General features: G+C 42.5%; 1 protein-coding gene across 1 annotated transcript; it reads right to left on the bottom strand.

Moving 5' to 3' along the window:
- Positions 1 to 316: 316 nt before the first annotated feature.
- Positions 317 to 18,524, bottom strand: LOC131669540 (beta-TrCP). The gene is made up of 9 exons (XM_058944480.1): positions 17,931 to 18,524; positions 6,227 to 6,515; positions 5,504 to 5,690; positions 4,964 to 5,420; positions 4,306 to 4,679; positions 4,150 to 4,228; positions 3,886 to 4,075; positions 3,632 to 3,679; positions 317 to 3,508 (listed from the first exon to the last, which is right to left on the bottom strand). Exons 1-8 carry the CDS (start codon positions 17,988 to 17,990, stop codon positions 3,669 to 3,671), a joined length of 1,647 nt encoding a protein of 548 aa, XP_058800463.1. The 5' UTR covers positions 17,991 to 18,524; the 3' UTR covers positions 317 to 3,508; positions 3,632 to 3,668.
- Between the last annotated feature and the right edge of the window lie 593 nt (positions 18,525 to 19,117).

Genomic DNA, 19,117 nt, shown 5'->3' with positions numbered 1-19,117 from the left:
GCTCGACCAAAAATTATCAAACTTTAGAATTAAATTTATTATATTTCGAATACAACTAGCAATATAAACCAAAACGGTAAAATATTACTCATTTTTAAGATTCCAAAAAACAAATAAAAACGGCAGGATAAAACATTTAATAATTGGTGAGAGTTGAGAAAACGATTTTGTTTTTTAAATTTACTATAGATCATGTAGCACCTGATGAATAAAAATCATAACTCATATTAAGTCATGTAGCAGTCAACGTGTTAATGTGCGAGATTTTTCAATAAAGTTGTAATTGGTAATTGAGAAGTATTATCTTTAATAAGTATCCTGATTTATAAACATATATTTGCTTTACATTTGAATAAAAATTGAAGGTGATGAATTTCAAAATACAACGTGAATAAACGACATCATACAATAAATTCTTTTAGACTGATATCATACTATTTTATAATTTATATCTTGTCTATTAAATTACCAAACCAATCCACTTTCTTAATATTCACACCCACACACAGCAGAAAAGCTGTAATTGTCAAACCTGTTAATCAGACAGCCAAACAATTATAAATATAATCAATTAATAATCGTGGTGGTAACAATGTCTCAACTGGTAAAACGTTCGTCTTTATTGGCTGCCAACGGTATCCCAACGTTATTTCGTCAAGTTGCCGATTGGTTTACCTAGCACCAATAAATATTAGTCTCAGAATATTATTGAATAATTACAATTTTTAACTTTGAAAGCGGACTGCTAATTGCAATTACACGCAAAAAAATAAACAAGTTTCTTCTGTTTCTATCATTTTTCAGTTTTTCCGTTGTTAAAGTAATAAAAATCATGTTTTTTAGTTTACGATAGAAGCAATAGGAAAACCGTTGTTTATACGTAATCTAGACATTGATAATGTGAAGATTTTCCGCTCTATATAAAAGTTTTAATTACTGTTCAAAGTCGATTCATTTGATCAATGCCTCGATTGCGTTGCGGTGATCATATACTATTCGTCGTAGAAACGTTGTACGCCGTTTGGTTGGCAGGTTTGGCAAAAACGGTTGTGACAACGTTCTCGCAATGAAGCTTGCCGGCTAGTTTGCTTAAAATTCACAACTTTAATTTTGAATAATACACAGATGAATATTGAAAGCCAATCATCGTTCATTAAATATTCCATTTCAAAACTTTGTTTTTGTAACATTTATAATGGAATAATTTAAAAATAACACACATGCCTTGTCCACTAACACCTCAAGTTAAACTATTCAAGTGGTAATTGCAATTATCAAGAAAGGAACCATTTCTTACAAAAAATATAATTAAAGGTCAAGTCATAAAATAATATTCTTAATGCGTGTTAGTTATCAAAATTGTATAAAGTTTTGATGGCTGACAGATATATTTATATTGATTTTATTTAAGTTAATTTTCCCTCTATACTTAATAATAATTTTAATATATAGTCTTCTACTTAAAGCGCATATGTAGACAAGGCAACACCGAATGACGATCTGTAATTTTAAGTTAAATCTATTTGATTCAAATTTTTAAATATTCGACATGTTGAGGAGTTGAAATCTCAATGTTTATAATTATTATTTCGCCTAATAAGGAGCACGATATACTGACATTTCAAGTTTGCGTTCTTAATTGATTATCTAATTTATTATTTATTACACTAAATTTTACCAGAAACAATGATACATTTTGCTTAAAATATAATTCTACTCAAAAATTAAGATACATCGAGAGTTTATAAACAAAATAAACACACGCACATCGGTTACGAATTAATTTTTTTCAGTCTGTTTTTTTTTTCTATTTCGTTAAATCTACGAGAATTAATCGTTATTATGCATATCCCTTATGACAACAAACAAGGAATTCATAAAGTATTTACACACTCATACAATTTTTTAGGTAATACGCCATCAATACTAAATTGCTCTTTCATTGGAAAATTTAGAAAACGAAAAATCCAACTGCTATCCAGTTTGCAAGAAACTTGATTACATTACAGCGAATGAGCAATCTTATTTTGATAATGTAACCTACATTTAAATAAAATTTAATAGAAAATGCTCCTTATAATAAAAAATATATTTTATAAAAAATGAGGTATAACTTTATCAATTTCAAAATTAATCAAATAAAAAGAAAATTCATTTTAAAAGTTATTGCAGTTTCTGAACATTTCATGTTTGTTCTTTTCTAACATAAATGTTATTCTTTTTAGAAATAATATCAACATTGAATCAACCAATGTAATAGCAAAGAGTATTGATTACTATACAGTGTATATTTTCCTTTTTACAAATTATCTATTATGTTTCAAAAAATAATGAAGATTTCTTTTTAGTTGAGCAAAAAATTTTTTTGGACATATCTCTTAGATTATTTAATTTATGTGCAACGTTTTGCAAACATTTGCTTGTTTTCGGAACAAACGGAACTGCTCGTGCAGATAATTATTCTATTTACAAATTTTGAATATAAAGAATAATTTGAACATTGAATGGCATTGCGTCGTAGCTAAGGCTTTAATGCGCAAACATAAATTATATTAATTTTTTGAATAATGCGTTTTCGTCGCTCTAGCCCGTCGTCGATAAAATTATATGAACTTTGTTTAAATAGAAAAGAAAATCGTAAAGTCCCTTTTGTTTGTAATAGACTTGAAATTTTGTTACATATACCGTGAACGGCGCTTTGCTAGGCGGTTTAGCAATAAATTTCATAAAGACTTGTTGAAAACGTAAAACACGATGATCAAACTTGATTCTTTGTTCATTCGTACATCTAAAGCACACGACCGCACACACGCACTGAAATAAGTACTCCAAGCAAACGACAAGTCACATCACACTCTCCTGTCTCCTTACGATAAATTAATTACATAAAAAATTCTTTTGCTATAATACATCTAATATTTCATTTAATTAGCTTTCCTAAAAACGTTTCTCCATTGTTGCGTAAGTCTTTTGTCTTTATTTTATTTTTTTACCTTATTTTGTGTTATTTTCTTATTCTTTTTTCGTCCCATCGTAGTAGGAAAAAAGTGGTCAACACGATTACATAGAGCTTAGAGCTTTGCTTTTATCTCGATTACACAATTGGGCCAAAAATACGAAAAAGATTCATTGTTCTTATATATCTCGTTTTACATCCACGGGATGTAAAGATGAGTATATGATGCACATTGCTATTTCTGTACTTTGTTTTCTTTTCGTTCCTTCTATAGCATATAATAATGAAAAGTCAGATTATCTGGATGAAAAACATGTGCTTTCAAAGACCTCGGAAAAAAATTCAATTGATCATATTTTGTTTGTTTATGTTAATCTCTTCCCTCGCGCATGAAGCGACGAATGAAGGTCGTCGTCGCCGAGTCCTTTTTCATTAGCTTACTTTCCAATCACGATAACTTGCTTTGTCCAGAATTCTGTATCTTCCGAAGTAGCTCTTTTTTCTCTGCGCATGCTATCGTGAACACATTGAAATCACTTGTTAACCACTTTACTGGAATCAAATAGATTGAGGATGTAATTTTACCGTTTCCCTTATTACCGATTGCTCCAGAATGAAGCGATTGCAAAATTCACGAAAAAACGTGAAAATAAAAAGTATATGTTATACACTCACAGTTATATCACAATAAAGGAATCATCGTGTTGATGCGTCACTCGAATGCTATTGGAAAAGAAAAAATTAATCTTTATTAGTAACGTTTATTTTTAACATGTCATTATTTATTTGTTTATCGGAGTATTAAGTCATTATTTACTACATAAATTTGTTTCTCTTCAAGAAAACTCGTGTAAAGATACTCAAGATAAAAATTACTTCAAAACCTATCAATAAATCATTAATATATAGATTAACAACTAAATACTTACGAGATGGAGATCTAGTATCAGACTGATTAACACTGATCGTACTATTGTTACGGAAGGCAGCGCTAGTGTCGCTAGCTGAGCCGTCTTGATTGCAGTTTAGGAAATCCCATATAAGTATGGTGTCGTCGTGTGAAGATGATACAATTTGGAACTCGTCGAATTGCAATCTGAACACGCGACCAGTATGTTCCTGCAATAAAAGTTATAACAAAAAATTAATGATCGTAAAGTAGTGTTAACTCTTGTTATATAATCTGAGCTTACCACCAGCGTGCGTAAACATAGACTTGTAGGCAGAGTACGTGGATCTAATGCTCCAACCAAGTCCCAGACTTTGATTTTTCTGAAAATAAAGAGAAAAGAAATACGTTAACTTCCGCATATATATTTTCAAATTATGCAAACAGTTGAATTATATACCCATCATAAGCGCCACTGACGATATGTTTACTGTCAAAACGAATGCACCGGACAAGTTCCTCGTGTCCCTCGAGTGTACGCAAACAATTGCCGCATTCGATATCCCAGAGTCTGATAGTATTATCGCTACTACCACTAACAACCAATCGATCCCGATACTGAAGACAAGCGATGCCACGTTTGTGACCGCTCAGAGTACGCACAAACTCGCAGGTTGATGTATTCCATACTTTAATCGTTCTGTCACCGCTTGCTGATACAATGTACTTCTCGTCGAAGTCAACTACGTTCACCGCTGCACGGTGGCCTACTAAAACGCGACGTAGTTGGATTTCTGTTTGAGATGTCATGTCCCACACCGCTATTGAACGATCCTACAAATAGAAGATAATGTTTTGATATTTCAAAAGGCCAAATGAAAAAATCAATATTGTTTCAGAATTCGATGGAGGCTTTAAATTTCGTCGTAGCCTTCATATCTCAAAATATCTGGACGTCTAAATGGAAAATTATTTTTAAAGAAGTTCAACGCACTTCGCTCAGTGACGTAGTACTTCTATCAATGTTTAATTTCAAGCAAAAATAACAACACTGCAGAAACTAACGACGTAAATAACAGCATCCTAAACATTCATTGTTTAAAAAAGAAAAAACTCACCTTTGAGCAAGTGACCATCATGCCATTGTTGAATCTGAGATGAAGCACAGCTTCGCAATGATGAATTAAGGTATTAACCATATCTCCAGTAACGGCATCCCACACGCGCACAGTGCTGTCCGACGAGCCGGAAATAATAACTTTGTCGTCATATTGTAAACACAACACCGAGCCAGTATGTCCAGTTAGCACCTTGGTGCACTGCAAACTATTGCGATCCCAAATCTTAATTGTGTTATCACGTAAACCCGAGACGATTTTTTGATCATCATATTGTAGACAATAAACTCCTTTGCTATTTTCGCTGCGACAGTTTATTCGTTGTAGATTGAAAATCCCATTGCGCCAGTTATTATCAATGTTTTTAATGTCGCGAGTCACTTTTGGGAATAAATTGCGGTAAAACGTGTGGCTCGGATGATTCTCGCCTAGGCGAGGCTTGAACAGGTACTGGATCCTGAAATTCAAGAATTTAGTTTTTTTTTTCTTAGCATTTTTGTAGTATGTTACTCGTAAGGAAGTCATAAGAAAAGGACTAACCATCCTCTCCTTTCGGCAAGTCCACGCCAAACGGAATCAGTTCTAACTTTGCGCTCGATCAGCTTTTTCCATAGCATCCCTTCGCTAATGACCCTGTACCATTCTCGGCAGACAAGCTCGGCAGCCGCAAGCGACTCGTGATCCAGAAACGAGAGGATGGCCTCAGCTACGTGGTCCAATCCTTTTTCTGCAAAAAGCAAAGTTGAAACATTTCATTTTTCAGTTATGCTATTCACGCAGCTGAAAGTTGTTTGACAATTTTCAAAGCTGCCTTGTAATATTAACTGTTTTGATGCGTGAAAAAAGCTCTTTGTATATTGCGAACACGGGTTTTAACAATTTTGCCCTGCTCGAAGAATCGCATTGCCTATAAAAAAAACTGACAAAGCTTTATCAGAACGGAAAAAGCAATGTCCTTCAATGTATTATCGGAAATGGAGATACCTTGAGTACACGTAATTCTTTTTTTTTTTTGTTACCGCGATAAATTCTTACAGGAAGAACAAATAAAAAACGGAATACAAAAACCATTTCACGCTTGACTGGTGAAAATCAAGTTTCCGGGAAATTCAAATAAAAGTCTTTTCCAATCGAGCAGAGAAGGAAGACGGTTCCGTCAAGTAAAAAGGAGGAAAGTAATGTGAGAGAAGAGCGTCATGGAGACGAATCAGCAAACGTGACTTTACGAGTCACTATCCTCCCTCGTTCCAGCCTACGACTTACTGGGCAGTAGCGATATGAAGTCACGCTGGAGCATGGGCTTGAGGTAGGCATTGATGTGGCCATGCTGATAGTGACACATGCGTGCCAGCAGTTGCTCCACGAATTCCACTTGCTCGCCTTCACTCCATTTCTCGAAGAACCTCATGCATTGCTCCCGTTCGTGAGCGTACTGTTCGCAGATGTCGGATGGTGGCTGCTGCTGTTGAGTTGCTGTGGTTGTCGTTGACAAGTCCTTTTTCCGACAGCCCTGCTGCTGCGATTGGTCGTACAGTATCGTCATCATTTGGTACTGCAACAGAAAGCGATATTCATTTTCATTAATTAACGTGACAAGCGTGTTGTCGAATTCCAGTGTCAGGCGATCGACGTAAAAATCAGAAATAACCGGGTTTTTTTTTCTTATCGTCTTCCGTTATTCGATGGTTTTCCACGCGCAATTACTATGCGCGTCGTGAGCTCGCCAGAAATAAAGAGAGAATTACACGTTTGTGCCGAGCAAAATTACGACTCCGAGAGAACAAAAATCAAAGGGAAAGATAAGACGAATGTGTGCGCGACATGTGCAGAATGATGGGTGCGGCTCTTCTTCCCGTAAAAGTTGTAACAGTGTCCTTTAAAAATGGGAAATCGTCGTTCACATTCACGGAACGAGCTTATCATTACGAGACAGGGGGGAGGGGGTGGCGACAATTTGAATGGGTTATCGTTTGCGGCGTGATGTCAAGGTTCTTGGCATAGAAGAGAATTTGGCACGAGATTGCCTCGTTTTACGTGATTTTCAACAAGCGAAGTGCTCTGTTGACTTGGTATTGTTATAATTTGTTGCTTTGGATGGCAAAAGCAAACAATTTATTGAGAGAACAGCCGCGAGTAAACGTCAATTTCTAAATCACGTCTGATAAGCTATCTAGTCGTTCTTCTCAACGAACGTACAATCGTTTCGTGAATACTCAGCGAAACCTTTATTCCATCAAAGAGAGAAAGAGAATAAAAAGAAAGTTTCGTACCCTCGCATACACGTATAATATACACTTTTGGCAGGACGTCGTATATGTACGCAGCTGCTACTGCTTGTATTAAGCATATGAGTCGAGGCTGGCAGATCGATAAAGCCGACGCGACTGTTACGGCCGTCCCGAGACGTTTTCGCTTTTATGGAAGTGTTCAACTGAGTTTTCGATGCCAACTTTTTTTTTCTCGTGGCACCGAGTGTAGAAAGCGCGAGTTATACGTAATTTCGCATCAATGTACGTTTTGATTTTAACTAACAAATCAATTGTTATAAACGATTGATTGGCGCGCAAAAAGAAAATCTTCCGCGAAATGAATTTTTCCATTTCGCTCGAATATTGAAACAGGGACCTCATCAATAATTCATGATCATTCTCCGAAAACGATATTATTCCAATTCTCCGAAAAGTCTCGCTTCGGAAGTAAAAGCCGAAAGCAAAATTCATCCCTCTTACGCAAAGAGATCGATCGCGTTTGGCATGGAATTGGAAAAAAAGCTTGTTCCAAAAGTACCTTATCGAAAGCCTTTACTCCAATTAAAATGTCACGTAGTATAGGAAGTCAAACGAACAATGCGGTACGTTTCGCAGAGGCGCGCTCAGCTCCGCATTCTTCAGCCTACTAACGCAACGACAAATTAACGCGGCTTAATAATCGCTCGACAAATTGTTATTTCGGTTGTCGGTCGAGTTCGTTCGCGACGCTGCGGGCTCTCGCTCTAGTTGTCTTTTGGAGCAGGATTTCGGATGCGCTAAGAAGCCATCGCGATTGTCATGCAAATGTCGAATCTTGCGAAAGAAAGCTCATTGAGCTATTTTCCCGAGAATTCATTGACAGCAAATTTCTCAACCCAGCATTGTATCGCAGCAAAACTCGATAAGTTCGTCGAACAAAATAAAAAAAAAAATTTCCAACGAGATCGAAGCACACAAGAAAAAGGAACGCGGGACAATCGGAAGACGGTTTCCTTTCTGCGCGCGAGGAGGAACACGACGAAAATGGGAGCAGAGAACAAAGGGAAACGGTTTTACCACGCGGACTTGATTTTGCAGGTCGAACGCCGCGCGTTTCTTTCTCTCTTTCTTTTTCTTTCGCGAAGTGGTTGCGGAGATCGGGCCTCTTTTTTTCGCGATGAACCGAGCGCAACAATGATTACCAGAGCGATCCTCCATCGCAAAGCACAAGTACATTAAATTTTCTTCGGAAGGAATGTATGTCGAACCGATTCAATCGAGTTATCGGTGATCGACATCAACGTCATCCAAGATTACAAAAAAAAAAAAATTGATTTGTCGACCGAGAGCGTTATCGCGGAACGTGCAGGCGAATGATTTCGTAATTAACTTTTTAACCCTGGTTGTCTGAGAAAAATGGGTTAAAAATGGGCAGAAAAAAAACCGCAAACTACCGAGGGAAAATTCAAGGATGGTCCAATTGGAGGTTAATTTGAAGAAAAAAAAAGAAAAATAAAAAACTAAGTTTGTTGACCTTTTGCGACTGCTGCTTTTATCTTCTCGCAGGGTCTGCAAAAGCCGCTCCTTAATACTCGTTTTGCCAGTCTCTCTCGTCGCGACTAGACGAGTCTACTAACGGCTCTCCGTTCTCCTTCTCCTCGCTCGCTCTCCATTCGCATCTCTCGATCAAGCGCGAAAAAAAATTACGCAACGCGCATCCCGACAACGGGATACATCGAACATTGTGCAATTCGCCCGTGGCACTTTCACCGCGCGCGAGAGAGAGATGCAACAATGCCCGCATTACGCAAAACCGCGCGCTGTTGCATTGTTACGCGCGAGAGAGATCGGCAAAGGGAAATGCTGGCCCGCGCCGTTAGGCAGACGTCTGGGTCACGCGACAGGCTTGGCTACGAGTTACGCATCGAGCGCGACACCCTTTCTCACCGGCCAATTGACAAATTGCAAATCGTGGAGCGAGGAGCGAACAAAGTCGCCGCGAAGTTTAGTACTCGCGCCGCTGGAAAGTGTTACAAGGCTTACGTTGAAGTTGCGAGTTCGAAGGTTCGACGGCAGACGTCGCGCGCTTCTTTTTCGAGAGCCAGAGCTGTGTCTGTCGGGGCCAATGAAACGCGATACGCGAATCGCAGTGCTGCCAAAGAAGACGACTTTTTTTAAATCAAGCGTCTATTTGTGACCTCGTGGGCTCTCTTTGTTCCTCGTTGCGACTCCGCCGGAACAAGCATCGATAATAGCCGTAGCCGGCTTCCGTTTCGGCGCGATGAAAAGAAATCTCTTCGTTTTACCGGCAATATTCCCAACGTGCAATCAGCCAACATGTCAAGTTGGAAGGCGTAATCGCCAAATTCTTTTCTCTCTCTTTTCGTTTTATATTCCAATTCAACTTGAAATTAATCGAACGACGCGTTGCTCGTGTGCTTTCATAAGGCAGTGTTGGTGCAAAACATTTGTAAGTTTCTTTCTCTCTCGCTTCGATCGCACTCGGAAGAGAGAAAAGCAGAAAGCGCCTCGACCGACTCTTATCTGGATGTGCGCTTACACGGCCGCGTCGACCGTGCGGGCTCGCACCTTCCAGCCGAGACGCATCCTGCGCCACGTGCGTTTACGCAACGAGAGGCCCCTCGATTCCGTCGGGCGTCTCGCGTTCGCGCAAGAAAGGACCTCGTCGCTCTATCATCGGAGCGCAACTCCGGGCGTCGCGCGCCCCTTCGTGTCCCGCTCGTCTCTCGTGACGCACTCGCGTCTCTGGCTATTTCCTCGCTCGCCGTCTGCACCTGACGGCGAGTGACTCGCGGATCGAGCCGCGCCTTCCGAATATCGAGCGACGACGCGAGGTAAGACGCAACGATGTACGCGACTACGCTCAACGAAAGTCAGCCGGCGAGAGCGCGCAGTAAAGATATATCTCTCGTGGCGAGTCCGGCAATTATCGCGTATCGCGACGGGCGCACGGTTGCGCGCTTTCACCCTCAACTGCGGCGAACGGGTCGTTGCCGTATCGCAGGAACTTTTTCTCGTCTAAGCTGGACTCGCGATGGCTCATCGATTCTCGTTAATTTGCCGTCGATAATCTCGCGCCACGCGAGCGGCCAAATGGGAAGGCTTTTAAAACCCGACGCTTGGTACTTTCGAACCCCCCAATCAAGGTTGACTGGAAAGAGTTTGCCCCCCCCCCCCCCCCCACCCAGTCCTGTTCATTTTTCACCGACCGCAAAGTCTGTTATTCGGCGGATCTTAGAGGCTCTTTTTTCTCCTTCCCACTTGTGACTAGCGTGCTGTTAACGGCCATTCAGCTCGGAGCTGAGAGTATTGGAGCGCGAGGGGGAAAAAAAGCGGGACGTGTTGCCTGGAAAACTACTCGCGAGCAACGCCGGATGCGCCTGTTCTCCTTCGAAGCTCGCTAACGAGCTGGCGAAAAAGCGAGCGCTTCGGCGTGTTACTAGATCGCGCGCAGAATGCAAAGCGGCAGTGCCTCCGTGGCAGTGCAACGCTGCCGGCTAATTGAAGCACCGCCGAAAACTTTCTTGCGCGCGCTCGCTGACGCCAGTTTCAAAGTCCATTTCCAACTCGACGAGGAATCCATTAGCATTGGCAATCTTTGCGAGCAATTTGCATGGGAGAGCCTGCCGCAACTGGAATTGCCTAATTTGATGTGGGTGAAACGGATGGGATGCGGTAGTCTATATCTCGCTATGCTTTTCGAGGGGAGGCGCCTCGAGTCGTAGCGGTACTCTTTTTTCAACATTTTTTTCTGCTCCTTCGAGTGATGAGTAAACTTCAGTTTCCGTTAACGGCCGAGGCGTTCGATTTCCGACCAATCGAATCGCGTGCGCCCAAGCTTGAATTCCCACAACCAGAATCACTCGTCCTCTAAAGTCACTCGTGAGGTTTCTTCGGCGGGAGCGCCCAATTCAACGACTGCCATTGCCTGCCCCGAAAAGCAGTCCACGCTAGAGCCAAAGTCCAAGAGGAGCAGAGGGGGTGGGAATCGAAAGGACGAGAGCCAAGATGGAGGTGAAGAGCATTGGCGCGCACGCACTAGGCCGAACTAGGCCTCGGTCGGGGACGTGTCTCGCGAGCAGCGCCGCGGGAATTATTCATGCACCCGCGCGCGATCGTCCCGTTGGTTGTGGGTGCCGAAACCACGGCGCAGTGAAAGCAAGAGTTCGCGCCTCGCTCGATTTGACGAAAAAGAACCGCTCGCCGGTTCAATTAGCGGAGAAGTGGGTTACGCGCAAGAAAGCCAATTTAACGAGCGAGCATTTTTCGAGGCTCTCCTTGTTTCTTTCTCTCGTCGTCCGCGCGGCGACCTAACGGTAATTCCAGATCCACTCGCGCGGCTAAGCCCGAGACCGCGTTCCTCTTTTTCCTTGCCTTCTATCCTCCTTCTCACACACTTGTCTGACTTCCTCGGCCGCGCGCGTACTTTCCATTTCTCGATGTTGACGAGCGAGCCTCGTGTTGCTTTTCGCCAAGAGACGGCACCTTTTCGAATTATGGACTTCGATAATCGCCGCCGAGAAGCGGAGCTAACTGGACGTCGATCCGATGATAATTTGCGACGCGCGCTCGCGAAGCGGACCAGTTTTCACTCACGGTTTCGGAAAGCTATCTTTGCACCGTGAACATCGAGCTCGCTCAACGAAATTTCTTTCGCAGTGTCGCAAGCTTCCCAACTGATTAGCTCTCCAATACGCTTGCAACGACAAACTTCCGAGGGGAAGTGAAATCTCGCCACGCGGCGAGAGAATCTGTCGGGGCGTGGAACGTCGAGGGAATCGACGACGACCACGCCGGGGAACGGAGAAAAGTCGTAATGGCGCAGAGGCGGCGTCGTGCGCGCGCGCGACTGATACTAATTTCCCATTGTGCGCGCAACGACTTGTACGCGATTTGTCGGGCAGCGCGCACACGGAGCATCGAAGCTATAACGGTTGTCCGCTCCATCGGCCAGCGCCAGCGGCACGGAGAAGGGGACAGAAGAGATAAAACCTGACTGTACAGTTACGCGCTTTTGTTCGATAAGACAAGGCAAAACACGTGGACATTATCGCGGGAAAAAGCCGCTAATCTCAATCGTTTGCTTGATGAACATTGTGGGCCTCGCGACGACCGTCTCGCGGAAGAAGAATGTTTTGTCTCTCGGCTCGGTAGTTATATTTCACGAAAGTCATTGGCTCTTGAAAAAGACAATGAGTCATCAAGACAGTTCGTTGTGCGAGCATCTCGAAAATTACGCTGCGCGCGTTGTGTGGCGGCGGATATGACACGCAGAATGCATGTCATTTAGCCAACCCATTTAAGTGTCTTGAAGAGGTGTTGAATATTTTAAATGCTTTCAGAAGTCGTTAAAATCTTTGGGTTTTATCAAAGTTCGAACGGTGAAAACGGCCGTTCTTTTTTTCGAAGGTCTATTTGAATTGGCAAATGAACTTGGGGTCGTTAGGTTGATGAACTTTTAGAGACACTAGAGAATTTCAACTATCGGTGGAATGGACATTACGAAACTTTTCAATTTCGTAACTGTAGCTGAAAATAACGTTAGCGTTCGCTCGAACAATAATTCTTGCCGTAAAACGCAAAATCCTTTGTAAAAATCCGAATCTCGTTAAAAATGCAAAGCACAATCTTTCGGCGGCACTAATTACCATCCCTAAAAACAGCGTGTATAAGGCGGCATGGCGACATTTCAGGATACGACGGCACGGCGCTCTCGATCTCTCACGCGTGTGCGTCAATGCGATAGCAGTTCGTCGTCCCTCGCTCCGCGACAATAAATGTCTAACGCGCGAACGCAGCGGTTGCACAATTACAAGGAAGTCATCTGGAGCATCATTGTGAAACGTGAAAGTTCTCTCTCTCTCTCTCTCTCTCTCTCTCTCTCTCTCTCTCTCTCTCTCTCTCTCTCTCTCTCTCTCTCGGAAGTGCTTCCTTTCCAGATACGCCGCTCATTGTCTCGTGAGAAAGTACGAATGCGACAATCATAGACTCGCGAGTTTTTGCGCCCGATAATTGTTCCTGTAAAAATTACGTGTTTCGTACGAGATTGATGCTTCGCACTTTGTATGGATGATCGTCACGGGATTTGGTGGCTTTTCAAACGCGACTTCAGTGTGAATCATTTTCAGGATTTTCATTGACTGAAAGTTCGGCTCCTGTTGCTTCTCACCACTCGCAGTAGTTAGTCAACTTTCTTATATGTCCCATGCTGTCTTGGACTCGGTGTTACACGCGCAGCGTACAAGACAGAAGCAGGAGAAGGAAATAGCTGTAATGTCAATTCTCCGCGACATTAACGCTAGCTAAGATATAATTAGAAGGCTCTCGCAGGTCTTCGGACGGAACTTTTGAATACCTCCGGTATCGACGTTCGTAAACACGCTAAAACGTAACATTGGCAAAATGAAAATCTAACGGTAAACCGAGCGTCATCGCGTCAGCATCGCGCGCTAATGAAAATATCGGAGGATGTTTATTCATTGCCGTCAATTAAATGCAGAGAGACGCGCTCGCGCGCAAATTAGCATCAGGAGAAGAAAAATGCTCGACGACAGCTCGGTGCGCCGGACAATAATCGGCGTCGCGCGGACAGTTAACAATAAAGCGAAGCCTTTTCGAAGGCAGGCAGCGACAGGCGCGCAGCCGGCTGACCTCGGACGGCTCCCAAGGCCCTTTCGCGTGCGCCGATTCAAATCATATCGAGAGAGAAAAATCATTGCGCGCGTCTATTGGGCGAGTCGCTGAGTGACGGAGCATCGCGACCCGTCGGAGGGATGCGTGCCTTGGCGACCGGTCGAGAGACCTTCGAATCGACCAAACCGGTCGCTCTCAAGACGTTCGCGACTCGCCTTTGTCTCCGCGGCGAATCAACGGCGCGGGCGGCTTCTCTCCCTCGCTGCCCCGCTGATAAACGACGAAGGACTCTGACCTACTTGTTCCGCTGTCGAAAAGAGAGAGAGAGAGAGAGAGAAGAAAGATAAACACGCGGGTTGCTCTTCCTTTGTGCGCGCGCGCGCCAGTGTACGTTCATCCGAGAAGAAAGTCGACGTTTTTTTTGAATCAATCGACTGCGCGCACACGCGTAGCCACTCTATATTAAGGCTCGATCGTGCGGGTGTCCTTGGGCGAACCGAGCGTGCGCTCGCGTCTCGTTAGTTGTGTCGAGGGACACGCATTGTTCGGGAAAATCGCTCCTTGCCGACGATCGACGCAACCGCGCACGCGTGCGCGTGACGTCAGTGTGTACGTACGGATATATATACTTTTTCTTTTCTACTTCGAAAAATTCTGAAACGTCTTACGCGCGCGCGGAAATAAAAAACAAGGCACGGATCTGGTCGGGCACTCTCGCTTCGACGCCGAGCGCGCGGACAGACGTCGATTGGCGAATCGCTCGCGTGTATGCGTAAGACCGTTGCGAATCGATGACGCCGCGGGAACGACGGTCGTTTCGCAAGACCCGCGGGTTATAAAGCGAAGCCGGCAGCAACGCGGAGCTGCAACCGCGGAGAGATCAAGCCTCCGCCGATCCTCGCTCGGCTCTCATTCTAGGCACGGCTCGGGTCAGGTGAAAGTTCGCCGCGCCGCATTACGACGCAGCAGCGGCCCGTCCGCCGTGCGACTCCGTTTGCAAGTTTTACAGCCTGGCGGACCGATGATCCACTTGCTTTTGGAATCCGCCGACTAATTGGACCCCTGCCATCGATTGGCGAGGCCTGCCGTTGCGCACGTCGACTCTTCTTTGAGGAGCGAAGAGATTCTTGGCGGAAACCTTACGAGCCTCGCGAAGAACGCGAGTCGACGACCTATTATGCAACGCCGACTTGTAATCGAAGCCGAAAAAACCTGCTGCCGTGCGAGAGATGCCTCGGAAATGGAATTCCGCTGCGCAAGACGTCACAGCGGCGTCCCTTGGAAAAAGTGGGCCAACAAGCCACGCGCCACCTCGGGAAAACTAGGCGAAATCGATAGCGCGCGCAGAGACTTTCGTCATCATCCCCCTCGCTCGCGCGCGATTCGCTACATTCAAAACACGCCGTGCTGATGTGTGAAGAGTCTACGTGCGAGGAATGGAATGATTCACGCTCGAGCTTGCTCGCTACTTTTTTTTCCAATTACGTGGCTCTCTTTCTCGAGAGTTTATTGAACGATCGCCGGAACAAAAAAAAAAAAAAAAGAGCTCTTTTTTTCTTCTGAAAGTGGCGTTGACGACGTGGAGTAGCAGTTATCGACGTTTTCCTTTAGATCTAAATTTAGCAATCACGTGCTAGTAGTGGTTGGGCTTTTCACGAGTCGTTCACCTTTGAACTGCAAATACAAATGAGCCATGGCGAAAAGACAACAGTCGTTTTCTTTCTTTTTTGTTGCGATGTTTTCTCAGCCTCGGCATATCGATTGAGTGTACCTCGTTAAGGTGAAAAAAAACGACGATACGTTACGTGCAATAAAATTCAAGGACAATTACAAGTACAATAAGCGCTGAATAAGAAACGGGCGCGTTAACTACGAATTCGCTTTCTCCTCGCGCGAGAAAACAATTCCATTTGACGCGCTCTGAAAAATAGCCATCGAGATAACGCTGCCTTTTGTTTCTTAAAGATGCGTACATGTATTCATCGGTCAAATTATCAGAACGTAAAATAATTTGCCACGTGTAGTTGGCTAGAAACTAGGTGGGATGGGTTTAAGATTGATCAACAGTGGAATACTTTGCGAACGTTTTCTCGTGCAAAGAACGGACAAATTTATTCTTGCGAGATCCCGCTCAACATAATTTTTCTTTTTCATTTTTCGAACAAAGGGACGACGAGAAAACATTACTGTGGCAATACAAAAAGTAATGTTCCATGCACCATTATTTCCAATGCATAAAAATGATATTCCTTTAAACTCGAAACAAAAGCAATTTTATTTTTATAATATTTAAAATTGTATAAATTTGCATAAATAAGTACTGCAAAAATTCAAGAGCAGTAATTCGAATCGAGTTCTCTACTCTTCATTCATCTTACAAACTCTGCTCTCAAGCTCTTATCAACCCAATTAACACGTGTTCTCATCGTCGCTTTATTTTTAAATACGAAACCGTACACGTCATTTTTATCATCAACTGTTGCGTAAAACGATGACCATTCAGTATGCTCTTCACCAACAAATTGGAGGTTAGGTAGCGGGCAGAAAAAATTAGAAAATAAATCAAGGAGGAGTGTTCCGTTATTTTACTGCAGGCATTCACAAATGGAAAAAATTGTCCTAAAGCTATTTTTTTTAATTTACGACAGAAACGTTTTAAAGAGAAATATATAATTAACGGATTCAAAAATTTTGCATAGCATCATAGAGAAAATACTTGTGTGAAAAATAAGTATAATAAAAATAAAACGGTCAATTCGTTGCCTAAAGCTTCCCTCTCTTTCACTTTCGGAAGAGGCAAACCGAGACAAAACGAGTCTTTCCGGTGCCCTAGACGCTACAGAAGAGAGAGAATAAAATGAAAAATCCAGAGATGCTTGAATGAAACTCGCCTGTGAAAAAGAAAAAGGCCTTTGGTGCTTTCGAAAGACGCCTGAGTGTGTAGAGAACTCAAGATGGCGGCCATACGGCCACGACGATGATGATCCTCGTGCCATGTGCGCTAGTTTGGCTTTTTAATTGCTCAAATGTATATTTGATTGCTCTCTCTCTCTCTCTCTCTCTCTTTCTCTCTCTCTTTCTTTCGTAGACGAAAATTCCAGAGAAAAACGATTACTTCAATTATGAATTTATGCTGAGCTATGTAGATTTAGAGAAAATTTTCTATCTAGACTGAAATGAGGAAAGGTAAATATTGAATGTAAAAATAGACATTTCATACTTTGAGTAAACTTAGACACATCACACATATGTGAAGGAATTTATATACATTACTGCAGTTAGCTTCTACCATACACAGCTTGATTATTGATTAATGTTTACTCAGCCAGCTTGGAATGTTCATTATTTAGATTGAATGGCAAAGTAGAATGCAGCCAGACAATGAATGACCCAAAAAGTCTCAGAATAAAGAAATTTAGCTAGAGGTCTTTTTTGATTCAGTTGAAATTAAATAAAGAATTGAGTAGTTAGGTGAATCAACACTTAATGAACATAGCTATGTTAATACATAGATGTTAGAAGCAAATAGTACAGTTGATGCAAGACCTGTTGTAACTGAAGTAACTTATTGAAAATTGTATTAAATTTAAGAATTACTGAATGAAGTTCAATTGAAATTATTCCTAATAAGCAATATTGTTGATTACTGTCCCCATTGTGCCAGTAAATGAAACTTTCAAAATAAATGATAACTCAGTGTTAGATGTCATTAAACACTGCTGTACAATAACTGATAACACTAACTACATGCTGCATGTCCTAGTCATACTTGTTTGTTAAAGATTAATCTCTAAATCCCAAGCTAGTAATTATTTCAGGAGCTATGTAATTGTTGCTCTAGAATAGAAACCCATCGCATGGAAAACCCATTTTTCATTTATAACCCCACATCCTGCCAAGCAGCACACATGCACGCACACCTACAGAGAGCCCAACGGCATATATGTGTGTGTATATATGTACATATATATATACATATATATATATATATATATATACACATATATCTCAGAATCTGACGCGAAAGTACAAATTATACCTACACGTAAGAGTAAAAGCGTTTATGAAGCAAGTCGGTTACCAACCTGCATATTGGGAGCTCGACACTCCTCCTCGGGCATCTTGTCGGTCTCCATGTTGATCATGCCGAGGTGTTGGTGGTAAATCGTCGTCGGTCCGCAGCGGCACCAGCTCGGGCCGACGAAGTAGCCACAGGAAGATCCACACAACGGCGGCTTAGACAAAGACTTATACTCTTGTCCTCCTCTCTCGCTGCACTCACTTCTCACACAGACACTATAGATACCTTTCGAACCTATCTCTCTTGCGAGCGTGCGACTGTGCCTGCCTGCCGCTGCCTCTTTCTTGTCCACGCGTAGCTATGCTCTAAATTGCTGTTAATGTCGACGAGGCGAGGTTAGAAGTCAGCGCAACTGTTTGTGTCCCCCGGATAGTTCAGCGCGACTGCATTTTCACCTGTCTCTACGTCACGCATACGTACACAACGACGACGCTCCTCCTTTATTTCTCGTTGTTTTCTGTATGCATATAATGTAACTCGGAGAGAGAACGAGAGAGATGGATGGGACAAGAGAGAGACGCGCTTCAAGGCACGACACCAACACTTGGAGCCACAGAAAGCGACTGAGGCCAGCTCAGCTCTTCCCGTAAAAACAGAGCCCTTCACTCTCTCTCTCTCTCTCTCTCCCTCTCTCTGTCTTTCTCTCTCTCTCTCTCTCTCTCTTTCTCTCCCCCTCTCCCCGACAAAAAAAACCCCAACTGGCAACTGCCGCGCGACGGCGCGACCGTTAAGAGACGACAGATGGCGCGAATTTTCAAGCGTCGCGGCGTTGCCAGATGTTTGCACGGGTGTTAACTTATTTTTCGCGGTAAATTTGAATCTTTCAAGTAATAATAGATTGTAGTTTATTATAAAATATTTTAATTTTCATTTGAAATTCAGATGATTTCATGTATTCCGTTGATATAAAAATAGAAATGATTGATTTCTAACAATTCTGCTTGGCGTAAACGGAAAGTAGAATATGATCGACGAAATCGATTTTTTTATTTGTTGTTTCTTGCAATTTCCGTTGTAGTTAGTATATCAAATAAACATTAACTTTACAGAGTCAGTAATTTCGTACTTCGCTAGGTAACAAATAAATCTTGTACATAAGAAAAGTTATCGTTCTACTTAAATATTTCAAGGAGATCGAGCGAATAAGTATGAAAATTGATCAAAAACAACGTTTCAAGTATTTTCTCAATT

This window comes from Phymastichus coffea, unplaced genomic scaffold (assembly GCF_024137745.1).
Source record: "Phymastichus coffea isolate CEN01 unplaced genomic scaffold, Cenicafe_Pcof_1.1 PCOF00094, whole genome shotgun sequence".
Taxonomy (NCBI): domain Eukaryota; kingdom Metazoa; phylum Arthropoda; class Insecta; order Hymenoptera; family Eulophidae; genus Phymastichus; species Phymastichus coffea.
Note: the sequence above shows the minus strand (reverse complement) of the source record. Positions and strands in the feature narration are given on the sequence as shown.

Coding starts and splice junctions, on each gene's coding strand:
- LOC131669540 (XM_058944480.1), bottom strand. CDS start 17,990: ATGATCAACATGGAGACCGACAAGATGCCCGAGGAGGAGTGTCGAGCT. Junction 5,691..6,226: donor CTTCATATCGCTACTGCCCA/GTAAGTCGTAGG, acceptor TGCTTTTTGCAG/AAAAAGGATTGGACCACGTA. Junction 4,076..4,149: donor TATGTTTACGCACGCTGGTG/GTAAGCTCAGAT, acceptor CTTTTATTGCAG/GAACATACTGGTCGCGTGTT.